Genomic DNA, 17,554 nt, shown 5'->3' with positions numbered 1-17,554 from the left:
ATCTAGAAACTTACTGGTCAATAATAAGACTGGTTTATTTTTAAACAATTCATTAGAACCTGTAATAGTCATCACTTAAACTTAACTTTAAAACAGATCTAGAAACTTACTGGTCAATAATAAGACTGGTTTATTTTTAAACAATTCATTAGAACCTGTAATAGTCATCACTTAAACTTAACTTTAAAACAGATCTAGAAACTTACTGGTCAATAATAAGACTGGTTTATTTTTTAAACAATTCATTAGAACCTGTAATAGTCATCACTTAAACTTAACTTTAAAACAGATCTAGAAACTTACTGGTCAATACACCAACAAGAATTACACACAGTTCACAATCCTGTATCGATCACATTTTTATTAAACACAGAAAATTAAATTCATTTAAAAGTGCTGTGTTCGATATTGATCTGACAGATCACTGTGCCATAGGTTTGAAATGGGAAATAAGCTGGAAGACAAATATAAATTAAGGAAGACCGATTAAACACACAGGTTAGTCTAGATTATAACATGATTAGAGAAAAGCTCTGAAAACCAATTGGGAACTTTGCTACAATTGTACTTGATGTGAATTATTGTTATGACATTTTCAACCAAATTTTTACTGACATAGTAAATAGTAGTAGCAAATCTAACAAAACAAATTCCAAGGTGATAAAGGCAAAGTCAATAAGTCCGTGGATGACAGCTAGGTTATTAAACAAATTGGAAAAAAAGGAAAAAACTATACAGAACCGAAAGAGACCTTATGATAATGTATTTAAAATCTATTGCATTCGATTCTGTAATAACCTAAAATATTAAATTGACACTGAGAAAAACCAATATTATTCCAAGAAACTGTGTGACTGTAAGGGGGATTCGTAACAACAATAGAAAATAATAAACATTTTGACGGGTAGGAATGTAAAAAGGCGTCAATAAGATAACTTAAGATAACGGAGTTGTGGTATCAGCTGACTATCACGGTCAAGAACAAACAACAACAAACTGTGCAAGCTGCTTGGCGCTCGCGCCGCTACCTGCGCTAGTCTCGCCAGTGCATTGCGTTCATTCCTTTTTTATGTTTCCAACAACAGAAACAGAAGTCGAAAATATTATCAATCAGCTTAAGAATAAATGATCAACTGGATTTGACTCCTTTAGTACCAAACTTATAAAAAAAATAAACAATTTTATTACACCAGTATTAACTTATCTTATAAATTGCAGCATGAATACCGGAAATAAACAAAAAAAAGTATCGTTGTGCCACTGATTAAAAAAGAAAACTCCACACAATTAAGCAACCTCAAGACTTTCATGGGTCTTGTGTTAGGCTAAGCAAAGCAGACATTGAATATCTAGCAAGTGAAAATATAGTGTGGAGGTGTGAGCCTTGTGCAGTAACTAGGCGCAGCAGTCTACGGCTGGAGTCTCAGGCTACAGAAGGAACTCTTTCACTGCAAGATGTTATCAAAGCTATTGAAGATCTTAAAAGTGAGTACAAAAATTCGCTTAATGATTTAAATGTCTCCTATGAATTATTGAACAGTAAGATTGATGACAACACAGAGGCAGTAAAACAAAACAATAAGAAAGTAGATGACTATTTGAAACTAATTGACACTCTTGCAGCAGAAAACAGTAAACTAAAAGATAGAGTCTCTATTTTAGAAAATAAAGTCGATGAAATGGAACAATACTCTAGAAAAAACTGTGTTGAAATTCATGGGATACCTGAAACTGATAATGATGTTATGGATCATGTAAAATCTGTAGGCCAAGCTCTTGGTATGGAGATAACTGACCAAATGATTGACAACTGTCATTTGTTACGCAAAAGGCCAGGTTCAGATAGGCCCCCAGGCATCATAATTAAGTTTGTGAGAAAAATAGATGCTGAAAATATGTTGCAAAAGAGGAAAGGGAAGAAGCTTTCTACTAGGCATCTGGGAATGCAGTCAGATATCCCAGTCTATATTAATGAACCCTTATCACCGGCTAGAAGGAGATTGCTTGCCATGGCGAGAGAGGTAAAGCTCCAGAAACATTACAAGTGGTTGTGGGTGAGGGGTGGAAAAATATTTTTAAGAAAAGAAGACAATGGCCCAGTGTCAACTGTGACATGCCAAGCAGACCTGGTGAAACTGTGAGTAATGTAATTGGACTTTTTCTGTTCAAATATTAGTTATATTATAGTTATTTTATGTTGCTATTGTGTTTTAAACTACTTATTAGCTACATACTTAGAAGTACTGTTTTGTTTTCTTTATATTAAATGCAAAGTAGTTCTCAATGTTATGAAGACATAGATTTTGTTAACAAAGACTCTGGGTTTGTTTTAATCCACCAGAATATAAGGAGTTTGAGGGCGAATTTCGACACATTTTTAGCTGAATTGTCAACTTTAAATAATGTTCCAAAATTAATTGTTCTGACAGAAATATGGATAAATAGCTCTGAGAAAAATTTTTATCAAATTCCAAATTATAAATCTTACTACACAACTAATGAAAAATATAGAGCTGGAGGAGTGGTTGTATTTGTACACAATAGTTTTTACTGTTATAAATATGTCTGATGTTGTATTTCATTCAGCTGATGTGATAGAGTTATCTTTTAAAATGTATGGATGCTATTTTAAGTTACTTAGTATTTATAGGTTGCAACAGCAGTCTGCAGATATATTTATTGATGAACTTAAAGCCTACACATCTACTCAAGATGTAAAATCATGCAATAACTTAATTATTATAGGAGACATAAACTTAAACTTATTGGATGACAATAGTATAATTGAAGAATATAAAATTACCTTAGCTTGTAATGGATTAGAATCTTTAGTAAATATTCCTACAAGAATCACAGATAAGTCACAAACATGCATTGATCACTTACTTGTTAGAATAAGAAACAAAAGTAAAGTTACAGTCGAAGCAGCTGTGATTGACTGTGCCATAACTGATCATTGTTTATCAGCTGTTTGGGTGCGTGGAGAGAAGGATAATTCGGTCAAGGTCGCACAACTGGCTAACTCCTCTTATCACGTAAATCATAACTATCTAAATTCATTGCTTGATAAAGCTGACTGGAGTGCAGTATATAATGAACAGAACGCATCAAATGCATTTGACACATTTTATAGTATTTTTCAAGATATATTGAATAAAAGCAAAGATTTAATTAAAAATAAAAACACTAAAATAGTTAAACTAAAACCGTGGATCGATGAATCTACTTGTAGGCGTATTAAAATAAGAAACCTTTTACTTAAAAGGCTTAATAAGGAACCTGATAATGAATTACTTAAACGAAACTTCAAAGAATATAGAAACAAGCTACAGTTAGATATTCGATTGCTAAAAAGTAATTATTATCGCCGACGTTTTGAAACAAACAAAGGTAACTCTAGAGAGACGTGGAAAGTTTTAAATGAAATCACTGGACAAAAATCCATCACTAATTCCAACATTGCGTTAAATATTAACAACACCTATGAAAATGATCCATATGTCGTCGCTAATGAGTTTAATAACTATTTTTTATCGGTTGCTGAAAAGCTTAGTACAAAACAATATAAGCCTCACAATTTTTATACTATGAATTTTAAAAACTATTTTACAGAGAGATCTCCAACTCGATCAATGTTCTTATATCCGGTTTTAGAACAAGATTTATATAATGCAATAAATTCGCTTAAAAACGGAACGCCAGGAATAGATGGAATTAGCTCACAAATAATTAAAAGATATTCTAACAAAATTATTCATGTATTAGTATACATAATTAACCTAAGTTTTGAAACGGGCGTTTTTCCAGATAAAATGAAGGAAGCAGTTGTAATTCCAATTCACAAGAAAGATTCCAAACTGATAAGTGGAAACTACAGGCCAATATCTTTATTATCATCATTTTCCAAGATAATTGAAAAATTAATGAAGAAGCAATTGACCGGTTTCCTTGAAAAAATTAAATTTTTCAGTGATAATCAATTTGGGTTTCGACAAGGCATGGATACTGAAAGTGCACTTTTAAAATTTATGGGAAAAGTCTCAGAAGGTATTAATGATTGAAAAAAAGTCTGTGGTCTTTTCCTAGATATCACAAAGGCTTTTGACATGGTAGATCACCAAATTTTGCTTACTAAACTATACAATTGTGGTTTAAGGGGAGTGATTTATAAATGGTTTGAGAGTTATATATCAAATAGAAAACAGTGTGTCAGAATAAATGTGGTATTTAGTGAAATGGGCAAAATTAAATACGGTGTTCCACAAGGATCGGTGTTAGGGGCAGTTCTCTTCTTGATATATATAAATGACCTTTGTAACGCAGAATTTCATGGACAAGTCGCATCATTTGCAGATGATACTGCTTTATGTTACATTGATGATAAGTGGAGTGATATTCAGGAAAATATTAATTTAGATATGCAAGCTATTCAATGGTGGTTTACAAAAAACAATTTGGTTTTAAGTCCTACGAAAACAAATTACATAAATTTTAATTTACGGGGGAAAGTAGATTTTCCAATTAAAATTATTTCAAAATGCATTACTTGTATTTGCTGCTGTAGAACGTGCAGCACTAACTGTGTAGAGGTAAAACCTGCAGAGAGTGTCAAGTATTTAGGTCTAACTTTGGATTCAGAACTAACATGGAAAACCCATATTTTTAATCTAAAACAAAAACTTAATAATATCCTGCGGCTTTTCTTTTTCCTAAGAAATATATGTAATGATGATCTGTTGAGAATGTTGTATTTTTCATTGGTACACAGCCGATTAGAGTACGGAATCTCTTGCTGGGGGGGAACTTATGTAACAAGTACTAAAACATTATTTATTTCTCAAAAACAATTCATCAGATTAATTTTGAAAAAAAACAAAACAGATCCGACCTTTCCGTTATTTTGTCAATTAAAAATTTTACCCTTGAGACATATGTATGTTTATAAAGTACTAAGGTTGTTTTTTAATCGTAGTAGAAACAATACGCACTTGAATGTGTATAAGACGAAATTACGTAATGCAAGAGATGTGTATGTGCCTAGACCAGCTAATACCTATTTTACTAAAACTTATAGCTTCCTAGCTCCAAGAATTTTTAACCAATTACCCATTTCAATTCGTAATGCCAACTCTTTAACCTTCTTCAATTCTAGATTGAGGTCTTGGCTTTTAAGCATAGAAAATATTGATGAATTATTACTTGTAAATAGCTAGAAAGGTAACATAGCTTTTTATTTTTCTATTTTGCTAGTAAATAGTAAATTGGTTCGGTTATGATGTGTGTGTATTTTACCATGTGTTTTTTCCATGTATTTAAGTTGCAATAGAATTAATTAATAGATTAGGTATATGTACAGCAATGCCATATTTCAATAAGTTGCCAATTTTGGATTTTTTGTTCAGGTTTTTGTGTATGTCATAACGAAATTGTATGTGGAAATTCAAGGACTTTTTGTATTCCTCTTGTGTGTTTATGTTTAAGTTTCAAGAAAATCTTTTAAGTAATCATTTTTAAATTCTGTTGAGATTCTTTTCTTTTTCTGTAACATTTTATGCTTTTTGTTGGCTTATTGCATAATTAAATTGTATTATATGAAACTTATAGGCTCCTAATTTTCCACTAGTAACAACTTTGTGAAATTTATATATTAGTTAATGTATTATACATATAGTAGTTAAAGTTTGGATCTATATATTTTATGTTAAATAGAAGATTTAGCCATCACTCTAGGAAAAATTGTGTGTTAATTTCCTCCACACAGGCTTTGCCTTGGAGGTTAGTTATTTTCTCTATTAGAACGTATATTTTATATTTGTACTAGCGGGCCCGGCGCGCTTTGCTGCGCATTTCAATAATTTTTTGCAAAAGTTGCCCGCGGCTTCGCACGCAATTTCCCGTTGAAAACAGTACACTATATTCACTTATTCTTTTTCTATCACATTCTAAACATTGCTGAGATAATTGATAGTCGTTCCATCGTGAGCCTCTTGGGCGTATTATGAAGGTATGTACCATATTCCTGCCTCTATCTAGCTGTTACCCACGGCTTCGCACGCAAATCTTAAGAACCGAAGTCCTTATATTACTTAGTAAATTTTTTTTTTTACTATAATAAATTTTAGATTAAATTAGTTATATCTCCGATGCCACGATTGAGCTTGCTTTGTTGTCTCGATCGAGAGAATATGTACACACGGAGTTTTGAGAACCATACTTCTGTCAAAAAAAACAACTAAGGTTGATTTTATAACATTCTTTATATTTGTAGCCAACGTAAGATAGTAATTATGATATCTGCATTACTCTTCTGATCAAGCATGAGCATGGTTTATATTAAATAAATATTGCAGTTAAAGGTGAATTTTTACGTCAAATTTGAATTGTATTATCTGGATAGTAAAGTCTATGTTTAACAGTGATTGCAAAAACAGTTTAAACAAAATTTGTCGTTTCTCTTAAGCTTACTCTATGCTTTAAAACTATAAGTGTAATATATGTTTACAAAGAACAGCTGATTAAAAATTTGAAAAGACGTTAACATATGTTTGCTGCAATGCATTTCTTATGGGTATTTCTGTAACCAGTGGGGCGGAATCCTGAATCGGGAAAGGGATGGGCATAGCTTATAAACCTTCTCCGTGGAAAAATACATATACGTACAAATTTTCATCATGATCGGTCCAATAGTTCACGATTCCATAAAGGACAAACATACAAACATTCATTTTTATATATATAGATTTCTATTGTACATTAGTAGATATTATGGTAATATTGGATGTAAACATGGTTTCTGTACAATTCTGTAATGTATTTTGAGAAAATAAATCATTATTATTACCTTAGACCGATCAGCCTACTACTAATATTTAGACTCTGCTGTCAGTACGTAGGTCCAACATTCTTTAATAAATTACCTATTGATATTAGATCAATAGATAAATTAAACCTTTTCAACAATAGTGTATTTGACTGGTTAGTTGAGATAAATGATGTTAGATTTTTAATAGAGTTATTAGTTAAAGTTAAAAGTTACTGTTTATTTTACATAAACATTTATTTGGTTTCATATAGCAATTGTATATAAATGGTGTTGTATATATGTATATGTACTGTGTGTGTTATTGAATGCATATACATTCAGTGTGTAACAGTGAATGTGCTTAAATAGCATTGATCTTTCTGTGTATGACAGAAGTTATTTATATGTTTATAATGTTGATGTCTTTTTTAATGGAGTATGTTTACTGTGTGTTTTAATTTATTTGTTGGTTTTTATTTGAATTTTATAAAGGGGATATTAATTGTTATGTAGTTTCTACTGTTAATATTGGATAATTTTTATCTTGACATTATATGGAAAAGGTAGTTAGAATTAATTACCTTCATACTGGTAATATTTTTTTGTATTCTTATGTTTAGTTCATTTGTAGTTTCAGGCACCTCAGAGAGTGGCCAGCATGCAATCTGAACTCAAAAAGTACTGTATTAAGTTTATTTTATTTTTGTTAAACCTAGTCACACTACTGGACATGTGATTAGGCTATTCCTAAGATTTTATTTTGTAATGTTTTTGTATTTATTTGAAGGAATAAATCATTATTCTCACTTCATTACAATCAGTTCTTTACCATTTAAAATAATTTATTTCGCCAATACAACTTGAGATAATTATCTACAAACTCTATAGCAGAAAAATTGTTAGGTGTTTCACAAACTGAGTTTATAAAGTAATCACTAATATATAGGGGTTAATTGTTAGAATTTGTCATTTTTAGACAAATCTTAAAATAGTCAGACTCGCTTAATTATTTTCTAGGCAGATTTACAACTACTTGTGGAGTTGTTTTATACAATTATCGTTTTCATAAATCTTTCTTCCTTATTGATTCTATATATTTTTTTTACTTCATTATAAACATTGTATTTATTTTTTATTTCTACCTTTAAGTAATTAATGAATTCTGTTTCTAGTGTTATTGACTTTAATTTCAATTATTATTATTTATTGTATTATTAATATGATTTATTAGCTAAATTGCCCTAAAACTCATTTGGCATAGCTTGTGTACATCCTTTTTTTATTATTTACATATATTTCTTTAACTTAACAAGTGTTGTTTTAGTTCTGTTTATTAAATGACTAATGTATTTTAGTTAAATATGTACACTTTATTGATTTTTTATTAATTTTATCCATTAATTAATTAAATTAGCTTAGATATTTAGACTAGACTTTTAAGCAATCGCTAACATGTTCAAGATTTCTTAAAATGTTATGACAATAAACATTTGAATTATTTTATATATTTACTGTGTTGTTTTTTCAACAGGTGTTCCGTTGTTCGACTACTCGGGCACTGCATTAGATAGCAATGATGTAGGTCTGTTCCACCATCTTATATGTCAACTTCATGACCTCCAAGACCTCTTCCATCTGGTGTTAGACAAATACCAAAATTGTATTATCCAAGGTAAGTTCAGCTTTATCCTTTCCAATCTCAGTTTCAGTGATCCTGTCTTCCATTTGGTATTAAACAAATATTACAACTGTATTATCCCAGATAGGTTCAGCTTTATCATTTTAAATCTCAGTTTCAGTGATTCTGTCTTCCATCTAGTAATAAACAAATACCACAACTGTATTATCCAAGATAATGTCAGCTTTATCATTTGAAATCTCAGTTTCATTGATTCTGTCTTCCATCTGGTATTAAGCAAATACCACAACTGTATTATTCAAGATAAGTTCAGCTTTATCCTTTCCAATATCAGTTTCAGTGATCCTGTCTTCCATCTGGTATTAAACAAATACCACAACTGTATTATCCAAGATAAGTTCAGCTTTATCCTTTCCAATCTCAGTTTCAGTGATCCTGTCTTCCATCTGGTATTAAACAAATACCACAACTGGATTATCCAAGGTAAGTTCAGCTTAATCCTTTCCAATCTCAGTTTCAGTGATCCTGTCTTCCATCTGGTATTAAACAAATACCACAACTGTATTATCCAAGATAAGTTCAGCTTTATCCTTTCCAATCTCAGTTTCAGTGATCCTGTCTTCCATCTGGTATTAAACAAATACCACAACTGTATTATCCAAGATAAGTTCAGCTTTATCCTTTCCAATCTCAGTTTCAGTGATCCTGTCTTCCATCTGGTATTAAACAAATACCACAACTGGATTATCCAAGGTAAGTTCAGCTTAATCCTTTCCAATCTCAGTTTCAGTGATCCTGTCTTCCATCTGGTATTAAACAAATACCACAACTGTATTATCCAAGATAAGTTCAGCTTTATCCTTTCCAATCTCAGTTTCAGTGATCCTGTCTTCCATCTGGTATTAAACAAATACCACAACTGTATTATCCAAGATAAGTTCAGCTTTATCCTTTCCAATCTCAGTTTCAGTGATCCTGTCTTGCAGGTAGGTGTACAAATGTAACTAATATGACATGAATCATGTTGCCTAATATATAAATGAACCAGTAGTTTTCTTCATAAATAATTGTACTTTTTAAAATGTTATACTTTTTTTGGCAACAAGGGACATTTAGTGTGTAATAAAAAATAGTACTTTTTAAATAAGTGAGACAATTCCAGTTTCAAAGTCCCACCTCTAGTCATGACACTCAGATTCGTTGCTGGTGTTACTATGACAGAGTTCCAGTTGCAATGTCCCACCTCTAGTCATAATGTCACTATGACACAGTTCCAGTTGTACCGTCCCACCACTAGTCATAATGTCACTATGACACAGTTCCAGTTGTAACGTCCCACCACTAGTCATAATGTCACTATGACACAGTTTCAGTTGTAACGTCCCACCACTAGTCATAATGTCACTATGACACAGTTTCAGTTGTAACGTCCCACCACTAGTCATAATGTCACTATGACACAGTTTCAGTTGTAACGTCCCACCACTAGTCATAATGTCACTATGACACAGTTCCAGTTGTAACGACCCACCACTAGTCATAATGTCACTATGACACAGTTCCAGTTGCAAGGTTCCACCTCTAGTCATGGTCTCAATATGACACAGTTTCAGTTGTAACGTCCCACCACTAGTCATGGTGTCACTGTGAAAAAGTTCCAGTTGGAATGTCCCACCTCAAGTCATGACGCTCAGATTCGTTGCAGTGGTCACTATGATACAGTTCCAGTTGGAATATCCCACCTCAAGTCATGACGCTCAGATTCGTTGTAGTGGTCACTATGATACAGTTCCAGTTGGAATATCCCACCTCAAGTCATGACGCTCAGATTCGTTGTAGTGGTCACTATGATACAGTTCCAGTTGGAATGTCCCACCTCAAGTCATGACGCTCAGATTCGTTGCAGTGGTCACTATGATACAGTTCCAGTTGGAATATCCCACCTCAAGTCATGACGCTCAGATTCGTTGTAGTGGTCACTATGATACAGTTCCAGTTGGAATATCCCACCTCAAGTCATGACGCTCAGATTCGTTGTAGTGGTCACTATGATACAGTTCCAGTTGGAATATCCCACCTCAAGTCATGACGCTCAGATTCGTTGTAGTGGTCACTATGATACAGTTCCAGTTGGAATGTCCCACCTCAAGTCATGACGCTCAGATTCGTTGCAGTGGTCACTATGATACAGTTCCAGTTGGAATATCCCACCTCAAGTCATGACGCTCAGATTCGTTGTAGTGGTCACTATGATACAGTTCCAGTTGGAATATCCCACCTCAAGTCATGACGCTCAGATTCGTTGTAGTGGTCACTATGATACAGTTCCAGTTGGAATGTCCCACCTCAAGTCATGACGCTCAGATTCGTTTAAGTGGTCACTTTGAGGCAGTTCCAGTTGGAATATCCCACCTCTAGTAATTATAATGTACCACCTTTTAATTTATGTACTATAAATTTTGGTAAAATCTGAAAATTAAATTTCAATGTAGTGGTCATTTAAACAAGTATTGCAAAGTACTTCATCGTGAGGTTATATGATATAAGAAATGTATCAATTTTGATGTGGAATGACTGATTGCCAGGCAACTACGAACAACAGCACACAGCTCTCAGTCTGGTCACAGCATTCTATGATTCGGTGCTTTGGTGTGTGAGATACAATATCTTACCAGAGACGAACGCTGGGGACACCAAAGGACATATTCCTTACTTCACTGACATCATTGTCAACTCTACTATATCAAGGTCAGTGACTAAAACTTTTATTATTTTTCCAAGTACGTTTACCACAACACCGACTTTCAGGTTCCATTATATTAAAAGTTGGTGAATGGCCACTGTTATGATGTTAGTTTTAATGTTGATCTATCAAGTAACTTGCATGCAACAGAATTTTACACCTCAAGATTTTTAAGTCATCTTTTCTCTCACTAATAAACAAAGTCTTTACTAACATTCCAGAGTCTTAGATTTTATCTCTTTTATTCTAAAACGTTGCGTTTCTGATTGCCATGCCAACGGGTAGTAATCAACTCCAAAAAATAATTTACAGGGTCTTCATATATATATTTAAACTATATATATATAATATCTCAGTGGGTAATATTCTTGTCTTTAAACTGCTTTTAGCTCGTAATTCCTGGAAAGGAATTTATGAGGTTAGAGATATAGGTACCGTTTGTTGTTTTCATGCCACATATCAAAAAGCCTGGGTTCCACTTATTATCTTAATATGATCTTACTTCAAACTCAGGAAACAATAAAAATTAGGTCTTCCATCTTAAACTCAAAAGTCATAAAGAGTTTTGGATTTGATGAACTCTTCCAAAAAACAAAGAGAAGCTATCTGGAATCTGATCAGAGACACTAGACCTGAACACCCAATCAATTCAGGTAGGTCTCAGCCTCAATGGCAGTGGTGATAGCAGAGCCACAAATTGTTGCTAATAATTTCCATACATTTTTGCGGTGACTGATGACCATTTTGGCTTTACAGTACCTATTCCTTCTTCTCATACCTGTAATAGGCTACCACCTTATTTTTCACTACTCCACTTTCAATGGATGAGGTGGTTACTCATTCATTCTCGATCCTCCAGTCATTTTTCTAAAACTGTTGGTATTTCTTTAATATTGTTGAAGGCCTGTGCGGATGAGGTTGCCCCTCTGACTCACCTTACAAACTCTTCTTTTGAATTTGGCACTTTTCCATTTTCTTTAAGCAGGCTATCATCACTCCTATCGACATTAAGGGTGACAATAAGGACCATAAATACTATAGGCCTATTTCCATCTCATCTGCCTTTTCTAAAATCCTTGTGAAACTTATACTTATCTACCTTTTATCTTAACTGTCAGTAAATAACATTTTAATTCCAGAACAGTTTGGTTTCAGATCTGGTGTATACACTTGACGCTATGCTTGATTTTGTACTCGAATTTTTCCATTGTGACGTGGGTAGTAAAAAGCAAAGCACACTTCTGAACTTTTCTTTTACCTGATTAACCCTTTCCGGGCCAGGCGGCAATATATTGCCGCCATAGATCGTGTCTGAAAAGTGCCAGGCGGCAATATATTGCTGCCTTGATATTCGTCGTTTTCTTAAATAAATACGACGTCAAATGATTAAAGTTTTATGTTTTTTTATTCCCTGGTATATTTGTAGATAGTTAATATGAATATAATTTTTATTTTGGAGGTCTATGCATTTTTATTTTGTAATTGTCACGTGACATTATCAGGTGACTCGATCTATTGTTGTTAATTCTTTATGCTTTAGTGTAATCGTACTATTGTATGCTGGATTCTCCTTTATTATTTTATTTTGTGGTTGTAAATATTAGTAGTGTTAGTAGTTACGTGCTTAGCTATTGTGTGTAGTAGTTACAATGACTGACAATTTGCGATCTCACGGGAGTGAAATTGTAAGTAGCATATTTGTAAATAGTAAAAGTGTAAATAAATGTCAAATAAAATTGTGTAAATATTTCTTGGTAAATAGTGTTTTTAACTGTATTGAAACTGTTTATGGATCCTACAATCATCTGTTTACCGGTACATCCATAATGTGAATATTTATTTTAAGTTTCTTGCAGTGTAAGAGTCAGTTGCTTTATCACTTGTTGCGAAGTACAATTATGCGTATTTATACAAAATGTGTCATAAAAAATTTATTTATGAGAGAAATAACACAAAATTTTGTATGGTTGTTCCTTTATAAATGTACAATATAATAACATAGCTTCCTACAGTAAAATTATTTTTCCTTTTTTAGTTATTTACAAAAAAAATAAAAAAATAAATTTTTTGTATGTAATCCATTAAAACATTATTTTTTTTAAATTTTAAATTACTTAAAACTACATCTATATATTTTTTTGTTGATAGTATATATATATATATATATATATATATATATATATATACACGAGTAATTTGGTGCAACTTTTAGGTCATTCTCTAATGTTTATGAAAAGTTATAAATTTTAATCTAAGAGACTGCAAAATCGCCAATTTTAGCCTGGCACTTAATGACTAGTCACAAGGGGATATGATATGTGAAAAAATTTTGCAACATCTCATATTTGGTCCTGGCCCTGAAAGGGTTAAGGCCTTTGACTTATTCAACCACCAATTTATATCCTTGTCTGACATATGTAATTGACATCAGTCTTCCAGTTCAAATCGTGTTGAAACATTGTGTACAATGTTAAGAGAGCAGTTTTGGTAAAGATTACTCTCAGCAAGGTCGAAATATGTGAAAAAGTTAATTGTGTAAGCAATGTTTGTATATGGTGTGAACGGAAGACTTTGATTGTAATGTTTTGCTGTTATCCCCGGTTCATGAATTCTGATATCGTGTAGAATGGGTTGGCCAGTAGCCAATTTTTGAGCTCTTCATGGAAACGTTGTCCTCCAATTGTCTTCAGCTGCAAGGGTAGGGCGTTCCACATTTTTCCTCCAGCGTAGCTTGGTTTTCTTTCTGTCAGTGAGCGGTGGTGGATAGGGAGACAGTAGTTTGCTCTATGCCGGGTATTGTAGTGATGCATCTGGCCTGCTGTTTTCAAAGGCTGTAGTGACTTTAGATGATGGTGTATTATTGTTTCCATAATGTAGAGGTTTACTACTGTGAGAATGTTAGGGTTTTGAACAATTCTCTACAGCTTTCTCTGGGCTGAAGCTCGGCCAGTATTCTTATGGCACGTTTTTGTATGATCAATAGTCGATCCAGATTGTGCTTTGTTGTAGCACCCCAAACCGAAGCTCCATAGCGCAGATGACTCTCAAATAGTGAGTGGTATGCAGTCTTTGCAGTGTCTGCGTTGGCTATCGTTGGCGTTGATGTTAGTTATGACACCAGGTGCCTAAGAATTAAGATGACACATGCAAGTTCAGAGAAGATTCAAAATTACATTTCGTCATTGGAGAATATTATGGTTCTAGTAATTTGTTTTAGTTCATTTTTATTGTATTTATTTATAGTTTTAGTTTGAAATATTAATGATAGTTTTAATTATTTTTTGTTTCTATGACATTTATTTGTAGCTATTGGTTTTAGCAGTAAAGAATATGAGTACGAGCATGCTACAATGACATCCTTTACTTTTGTAAAGAAAGAAGAACTTTGTACACGTTCATAGGGTTATAATTTAAGGAAAATAAGATAACAAACCTAACGAAGAATTAACAATGAAAATTACATTTCTTTGAGAGTACTCAGATCCTTGACCTTATCAAACTAAAAAAAGGATGGTTAAGCAACCTTTAAAAAAGTCATACATTAATTTACTCTGTTAAGCAGTAATGTAGATCAAATTGTTACAACCCTACTGTGATTGCACGCAGGAGGGCGGAGTTGCATCAGCTGGGCAGGAGTCTGAAGCAGCCCCCGCCGCCAACAGGACTGTTGCTAGTGGACGCAGTGATCATGCAGGAGGGAGCTGGCGATAAGCTGACAGACCAGTGGGAACGGGAGGGGGGGACCACCACGATGGGCAAATACCCCCCGTCCTCCGTACAGTCCCTGCTGCGTTCCTACCTGGTCCGTGGCATTCCTATCCACGTCAAGCACTTCGTAGTCTCATACTTCCTGTACGACATTGTCCACACGCTCCACCCACACAGGTTAAACATATCAGTTATTGAAATAGTCAATAGTTTGAGGAATAACAGTGATTGGGGCACTTCAGTCTTAGTACTTCCCCAAACTTTACTACTTCCATTTTATATTATTTCATTTCCTTCAATCATTCAAAAAGTTATATTTTTGTATCAAAAACTTAACTAACTTTAACTAGTTATCTTAAAAAAATTTATCATACAAGTTGTATGAAACAGTTTGTTTTTTATATTTGTGGTGTAATGTTAATAAAAAATTCTGCACAAATATAAATGGCTGCCATCTTAATGTTTTTTACAGACTGATACAGTGTTGTCCACGGGATGTGTAAGTAGTAACTAGGTGCTAAATAAGTTACAATCATTTAGAAACTGTATTTCTATCCTGTGCACTTGGGTTGCTTCTATTTCATTCCATACCCCTCGAAACTGCTGTGTTAGATATCCTGTGCACATGAGTTGCTGCTATTTCATTCCATACCCCTCGAAACTGCTGTATTAGATATCCTGTGCACATGAGTTGCTGCTATTTCATTCCATACCCCTCGAAACTGCTGTGTTAGATATCCTGTGCACATGAGTTGCTGCTATTTCATTCCATACCCCTCGAAACTGATGTGTTAGATATCCTGTGCACTTGGGTTGCTTCTATTTCATTCCATACCCCTCGAAACTGATGTGTTAGATATCCTGTGCACATGAGTTGCTGCTATTTCATTCCATACCCCTCGAAACTGCTGTGTTAGATATCCTGTGCACATGAGTTGCTGCTATTTCATTCCATACCCTTCGAAAGTGCTGTGTTAGATATCCTGTGCACTTGGGTTGCTTCTATTTCATTCCATACCCCTCGAAACTGCTGTGTTAGATATCCTGTGCACATGAGTTGCTGCTATTTCATCCCATACCCCTCGAAACTGCTGTGTTAGATATCCTGTGCAGATGAGTTGCTGCTATTTCATTCCATACCCCTCGAAACTGCTGTGTTAGATATCCTGTGCACATGAGTTGCTGCTATTTCATTCCATACCCCTCGAAACTGCTGTGTTAGATATCCTGTGCACTTGGGTTGCTTCTATTTCATTCCATACCCCTCGAAACTGCTGTGTTAGATATCCTGTGCACATGAGTTGCTGCTATTTCATCCCATACCCCTCGAAACTGCTGTGTTAGATATCCTGTGCACATGAGTTGCTGCTATTTCATTCCATACCCTTCGAAACTGCTGTGTTAGATATCCTGTGCACTTGGGTTGCTTCTATTTCATTCCATACCCCTCGAAACTGCTGTGTTAGATATCCTGTGCACATGAGTTGCTGCTATTTCATCCCATACCCCTCGAAACTGATGTGTTAGATATCCTGTGCACATGAGTTGCTGCTATTTCATTCCATACCCTTCGAAAGTGCTGTGTTAGATATCCTGTGCACTTGGGTTGCTTCTATTTCATTCCATACCCCTCGAAACTGCTGTGTTAGATATCCTGTGCACATGAGTTGCTGCTATTTCATTCCATACCCCTCGAAACTGCTGTGTTAGATATCCTGTGCACATGAGTTGCTGCTATTTCATTCCATACCCCTCGAAACTGCTGTATTAGATATCCTGTGCACATGAGTTGCTGCTATTTCATTCCATACCCCTCGAAACTGCTGTGTTAGATATCCTGTGCACATGAGTTGCTGCTATTTCATTCCATACCCCTCGAAACTGCTGTGTTAGATATCCTGTGCACATGAGTTGCTGCTATTTCATTCCATACCCCTCGAAACTGCTGTATTAGATATCCTGTGCACATGAGTTGCTGCTATTTCATTCCATACCCCTCGAAACTGCTGTGTTAGATATCCTGTGCACATGAGTTGCTGCTATTTCATTCCATACCCCTCGAAACTGCAGCTAGTCACTGCCTGGCTTTGTATGATCGGTCCGGACAGGGCTGAGATACTCTTGTCTCCTACTTAACGTTACTAATCAATATAATGAATTCATTGCTATTACTAACATTAATGATATAGTTATTAATCTCCACTCATTTTTATCATCTATGCTGCTTTGTTTTTGCAATAATTTTTTTTAGTTTATTTATTTCCAAAATATTTGTTTTATCGTGTTTTATTTAAAAGCGTGCAATTTTACATATTATAATTATTTATAATTCAACTTTTTATTTTTTGTTGATAAGCATCATATCAGTCTGTATATTCAGTTCTTGTTGAGCTGAACCCCATTTTAGTTAATCAAAGAAGAGTCTTAATATTTTAAATATAACCATATTGAGTCATTCTTTCATAATCTTATCAAGCATGTCATAAGTTTTTGTCTGTAATTTTAATCATCGGCAAGTCCAGCATATTTTTGGTTAGTGTAATAACAACCCTCATATTCAATTTTCTTCGTCAACTGAGTGTACAACAAGTTATGTTGTGTATTTAGTTTGTGCCATAACTTATCACATATTTTTGTGCCTTAATTTTTATTGTTTATTGTG

General features: G+C 33.9%; 1 protein-coding gene across 1 annotated transcript in view; it reads left to right on the top strand.

Moving 5' to 3' along the window:
• LOC124360938 (MATH and LRR domain-containing protein PFE0570w-like) overlaps positions 1-17,554 on the top strand; it is a 132,648-nt gene that overhangs the window by 18,479 nt on the left and 96,615 nt on the right. The window contains exons 4-7 of the mRNA XM_046814955.1: positions 8,334-8,474; positions 11,027-11,189; positions 14,791-15,069; positions 15,365-15,391. Of these exons, the coding sequence (XP_046670911.1) occupies positions 8,334-8,474; positions 11,027-11,189; positions 14,791-15,069; positions 15,365-15,391 (610 nt within the window). The remainder of the gene's footprint in view (positions 1-8,333; positions 8,475-11,026; positions 11,190-14,790; positions 15,070-15,364; positions 15,392-17,554) is intronic.

This window comes from Homalodisca vitripennis, chromosome 4 (assembly GCF_021130785.1).
Source record: "Homalodisca vitripennis isolate AUS2020 chromosome 4, UT_GWSS_2.1, whole genome shotgun sequence".
Classification (NCBI taxonomy): domain Eukaryota; kingdom Metazoa; phylum Arthropoda; class Insecta; order Hemiptera; family Cicadellidae; genus Homalodisca; species Homalodisca vitripennis.
The sequence above is the reverse complement of the archived record's forward strand: the minus strand, read 5'-3'. Positions and strand labels throughout refer to the sequence as shown.